Source organism: Sapajus apella, unplaced genomic scaffold, assembly GCF_009761245.1.
Source record: "Sapajus apella isolate SASKATOON/1434 unplaced genomic scaffold, GSC_monkey_1.0 scaffold154, whole genome shotgun sequence".
Taxonomy (NCBI): Eukaryota; Metazoa; Chordata; class Mammalia; order Primates; family Cebidae; genus Sapajus; species Sapajus apella.
The window spans coordinates 842325-847823 of NW_022437094.1; the positions used below are offsets into that span (position 1 = coordinate 842325).

Sequence of the window (5499 nt, forward strand, 5' to 3'; positions counted from 1 at the left end):
CCTTATCTGATTATTTTCTTAGGGAGTGTCTAGGTTAGGCATTTCTAAATAAAGGTGGAAACATTCGAAATGCTAATATATATTTTCAAATTGCCCTGTGATTGTAACAATTCACACTTCAGCTAGCCTGAGAGTGCATTTTTTAGGGGTCCCTGTCAGCAGGAAGGTTTACCATTATTTTTTTTCCCTGCCAATATAAGCCAAAAGTAGAATTTTCTTGTTTTAACTGGAATTTTTTTTTTGATTACTAGTGAGATTAATCATCCTTTTTTAATGTTTATTGACCATTTGCACTCCTTTTGTAAAATGCATGCTCCTGCTCTGTCTTCTGCCCTTCCCCCATTGGGGGTGTTCCTCCTTTCTTTTTGCTTTGTCAGAGTTCTTTATTATTCATTTTTCGTCTTTTACATGAGATCGGTTCGAATCAGGCTTTCACCTTTTTACTGCCTTACAGATTTCTAATATTTATTCTCCATCGGTCTTTCAATGTCGTTTACAGAAGCTGACTCTCTACCGCCGCCCTCTCTCCGTCCCACCCTCTCTGCCTCGCCTGTTCTGTACTGTTCTGTTCTCTCTCTCCCTTTGTTTCTCTCTGTCCCTTTTTTTTTTTCTTTTCAGTGCAGAAGTTTTTAATTTTGACCGAGCCAAATCTATCAATCTAGGCCTGGCGCCGCGTCAGCAGAGGGGGCGGGGAGGCGAGCGCGGAACTGGGGGTGGGGAAGGGGCGGGGAGCAGCAGGCGGAGCGGCTGCCGGAGTTGCTGGGAGTGCGCGCGGTCGGATCACAAGGCGGCGGCGGAGGAGGCCTAGAGACCGGAGCGCGGAACCTCAGCCCGCGGCCTACGCCCAGTCCTTTCTCCACCGGAGGACCACGGAACCACAGTCTTCATCACAGAGGTACTGTGCTCCGCGCTCCCCGCCCGACCCGGCCCAGCCCGCTGCGGCGGCGCCTCCTTCCTTCCTCCTTCCCTCGCTCTCTTTCGCCGGCCCGCGCCTTCCCTGCCCGCCTGCGTCACCGCGGCCGCCATGGCTGAGAATGGCGAGAGCAGCGGCCCCCCGCGCCCCTCCCGCGGCCCTGCTGCGGCCCAAGGCTCGGCTGCTGCTCCGGCTGAGCCTAAAATCATCAAAGTCACTGTGAAGACTCCCAAAGAGAAAGAGGAGTTCGCGGTGCCCGAGAATAGCTCGGTCCAGCAGTTTAAGGAAGCGATTTCGAAACGCTTCAAATCCCAAACCGATCAGCTAGTGCTGATTTTTGCCGGAAAAATCTTAAAAGATCAAGATACCTTGATCCAGCACGGCATCCATGATGGGCTGACTGTTCACCTTGTCATCAAGAGTCAGAACCGACCTCAGGGCCAGACCACGCAGCCTAGCAATGCCGCGGGAACTAACACTACCTCGGCGTCGACTCCCAGGAGTAACTCCACACCTATTTCCACAAATAGCAACCCGTTTGGTTTGGGGAGCCTGGGAGGACTGGCAGGCCTTAGCAGCCTGGGCTTGAGCTCGACCAACTTCTCTGAGCTCCAGAGCCAGATGCAGCAGCAACTCATGGCCAGCCCTGAGATGATGATCCAAATCATGGAAAATCCCTTTGTTCAGAGCATGCTTTCCAATCCCGATCTGATGAGGCAGCTCATTATGGCTAATCCACAGATGCAGCAATTGATTCAGAGAAACCCAGAAATCAGTCACCTGCTCAACAACCCAGATATAATGAGGCAGACACTCGAAATTGCCAGGAATCCAGCCATGATGCAAGAGATGATGAGAAATCAAGACCTGGCTCTTAGCAATCTCGAAAGCATCCCAGGTGGCTATAATGCTTTACGGCGCATGTACACTGACATTCAAGAGCCGATGCTAAATGCTGCACAAGAGCAGTTTGGGGGTAATCCGTTTGCCTCTGTGGGGAGTAGTTCCTCCTCTGGGGAAGGTGCGCAGCCTTCCCGCACAGAAAATCGTGATCCACTACCCAATCCATGGGCACCACCGCCAGCTACCCAGAGTTCTGCAACTACCAGCACGACCACGAGCACTGGTAGTGGGTCTGGCAATAGTTCCAGCAATGCTACTGGGAACACCGTTGCTGCAGCTAATTATGTCGCCAGTATCTTTAGTACCCCAGGCATGCAGAGCCTGCTGCAACAGATAACTGAAAACCCCCAGCTGATTCAGAATATGCTGTCGGCGCCCTACATGAGAAGCATGATGCAGTCGCTGAGCCAGAATCCAGATTTGGCTGCACAGATGATGCTGAATAGCCCGCTGTTTACTGCAAATCCTCAGCTGCAGGAGCAGATGCGTCCACAGCTCCCAGCCTTCCTGCAGCAGATGCAGAATCCAGACACACTATCAGCCATGTCAAACCCAAGAGCAATGCAGGCTTTAATGCAGATCCAGCAGGGGCTACAGACATTAGCCACTGAAGCGCCTGGCCTGATTCCAAGCTTCACTCCAGGTGTGGGGGTGGGGGTGCTGGGAACCGCCATAGGCCCTGTAGGCCCAGTCACCCCCATAGGCCCCATAGGCCCTATAGTCCCTTTTACTCCCATAGGCCCCATTGGGCCCATAGGACCCACTGGCCCTGCAGGGCCCCCTGGCTCCACCGGCTCTGGTGGCCCCACCGGGCCTACTGTGTCCAGCGCTGCACCCAGTGAAACCACGAGTCCTACATCAGAATCTGGACCCAACCAGCAGTTCATTCAGCAAATGGTGCAGGCTCTGGCTGGAGCCAGTGCTCCACAGCTGCCGAATCCAGAAGTCAGATTTCAGCAACAACTGGAACAGCTCAACGCAATGGGGTTCTTAAACCGTGAAGCAAACTTGCAGGCCCTAATAGCAACAGGAGGCGACATCAATGCAGCCATTGAAAGGCTGCTGGGCTCCCAGCCATCTTAATTACATTTCTGTACCTGGAAAAAAAAATGTATCTTATTTTTGATAATGGCTCTTAAATCTTTAAACACACACACAAAATCGTTCTTTACTTTCATTTTGATTCTTTTAAATCTGTCTAGTTATAAGTCTAATATGATGCATTTTAAGATGGAGTCCCTCCCTCCTACTTCCCTCACTCCCTTCCTCCTTTGCTTATTTTTCCTTCCTTCCCTTCCTCTTGTCTCCCCCCTCCCTCCCTCTTTGTTTCCTTCCTTCCTTCTTTCCTTTAATTTCCTTCCTTATCTGTTTTGAATGGTGGGAATCAATGCTGTTTCACTCAAAAGTGTTGCATGCAAACACTTTCTTTATTCTGCATTTATTGTGATTTTTGGAAACAGGTATCAACCTTCACAGTTGGGTGAACAAGTGTTGTCCTACAGATGTCCAATTTATTTGCATTTTTAAACATTAGCCTATGATAGTAATTTAATGTAGAATGAAGATATTAAAATCAGAAGCAAATTATTTGAAGCTCTCTAATTTGTGGTACGATATTGCTTATTGTGACTTTGGCATGTATTTTTGCTAGCAAAATGCTGTAAGATTTATACCATTCGTTGATCTTTTTTGCTATATTTGTACACAGTACAGTAAGCACAATTGGAACTGTACGTCTAAAAATATTACAGTAGAATTTCTGAGTGTAATATGTGTAACCAAAATGAGAACGAATACAAGAAATGTATCTGGAGCTAGGTATGTCTCACAATTTTGTAGAATCTTACAGCATCTTTGATAAACTTCTCAGTGAAAATGTTGGCTAGGCAAGTTCAGTTAAAATATAGTAGAAATGTTTATCCTGGTATCTCTAAGTATACATTTAATTGTACAGAAAATTTACAGTGTAACATTGTGTCAACATTTGCAGATTGACTGTATATGATCTTAATCTGTGTGCAGCCTGAAGGATCAGTGTAGTAATGCCAGGAAAGTGCTTTTTACCTAAGACTTCCTTCTCAACTTCTCCCGTAAAGAGACCCTAATATGCATTTTGATTTGTAATTGGAAATGTAACTTTCACTGAAAGTGTTATGTGATGTTTGCATTACTTTTAACTGCTATGTATAAAAGAAAGTGTATCTTTTGACTTCATCAGTTATTTCTCTTGTGCACAGAGAAAAATGCATTAAAAATGACTAAAAAAAAATAAAAAATTTAAAAATGGATAAATCTTTTTCTCTTTGCCTTTTGGCCCTAGGATCGTGTTTAGGAGGGTTATCCCACCTGAAGATTATATAAATCTTATCCTATATTTCTCTAACTTATATGGTTTTATTAAGAAAATGTTTTGTCCTATCTGGAATTATCTTGATGTATGGATTTAGGTACTCTAACTCTTTTGCCCCAAAGGGTTAGCCAGTTGTTAACATATTGACCTTTTCCCCCAACATATGAAATGTCATACATGTATATACTTTATTCTGTGTTTGGATTCCCTTTAGCTCCATTGAACATTGTGGCACCAGTACACCAGCCTGTAGATGAGTTAGAAATGGGACTTTGTATCTGTTATTGTGAGACCTCCTCTTGATATTCTTTATTTTTTACAATTTTCTGACAATTCTGACATGTTTATTTCACCAGATGATCTTCCCTCGAAAATATATTGAAAATTTGGTTGGGATTCTCTTAAATTGATATGACGATAAGAACTACAGAATTGCATTGCTTTCCAGAAACATATGTTGCCTTGTTTCTAAAAAGCTTTATATATCCTTCAATAGAGTTTTATTTAAATCCTGTATAATTTGTAAGAAGTATGTTCCTAGGTAATACAGACATAAAGGGAACACATTGAAACTGCTTATTGGAGCTTTTAATATGTTACCTATTGGGTCATTTTTGCTATATAGGAGAAGAATTTATTTGCATAGATTATTTTAAATTGGCAGTTTATTGAAATTATTAATTTTAGAGATATTCATTTGATCCTTTTGAGTTTTTCCAGGTGAGAAATTCTATCAATGATGTTATATGATTTCCTTTTCAAAATTTATAACATAGTTTCTGACTGCATGGGTTAAACATTTTCATAACAGTGCTGAATAATAAAGGTGTCAGTGGTATATTTGTCTTGTTTCTCATTTTAACCAGAATGTGTTTGCTGCAGCAATTCCAAATTGTGTTTTGTGGAAAAAATATTCTTCTGGGAGACAGGTAAATACGTTTGCAAAATGCTGTATACGTTAATCTCTCTTGGAGACTCATTGTGCAATAAATGTTGGGTAGTATTTTTTTTTAATGAGTAGCTTCTTCAATTAAAAAAAAAAAACTATTTAACTTTGTGTAACTCAGCATTTTCCTAACTTAATTGAGCACAGAACCACCTTTTTTTTTTTCCCTTTAAACACACATAATAACATTTGACCTATCAGTGCTCCTCAGAGCACTGACTTAGGAAATGGTGATTTATTATTTGATTATTATATGATGCCAGGAATTTGACATAATCACAAAGTCTGTCATAATAAATTCAGTAGTTTTAATGACAGATGATTTTATATGGAAATAAATACTAAAACTGTAGGCATAGAAAATAACAGTAAATCAATAGAAACTGG

The 5499-nt window shown here is 43.0% G+C and overlaps 1 protein-coding gene across 1 annotated transcript; it reads left to right on the forward strand.

Moving 5' to 3' along the window:
* The first annotated feature begins 357 nt into the window (after positions 1-357).
* On the forward strand, positions 358-5177 carry UBQLN2 (ubiquilin 2). Its single transcript, XM_032266084.1, has one exon. It carries the CDS (start codon positions 1025-1027, stop codon positions 2897-2899), a length of 1875 nt encoding a protein of 624 aa, XP_032121975.1. The 5' UTR covers positions 358-1024; the 3' UTR covers positions 2900-5177.
* The last annotated feature ends 322 nt before the right edge of the window (positions 5178-5499 follow it).

Excerpts from the sequence above, each read along its gene's own strand:
- UBQLN2 (XM_032266084.1), top strand. The coding sequence starts at position 1,025 with ATGGCTGAGAATGGCGAGAGCAGCGGCCCCCCGCGCCCCTCCCGCGGC.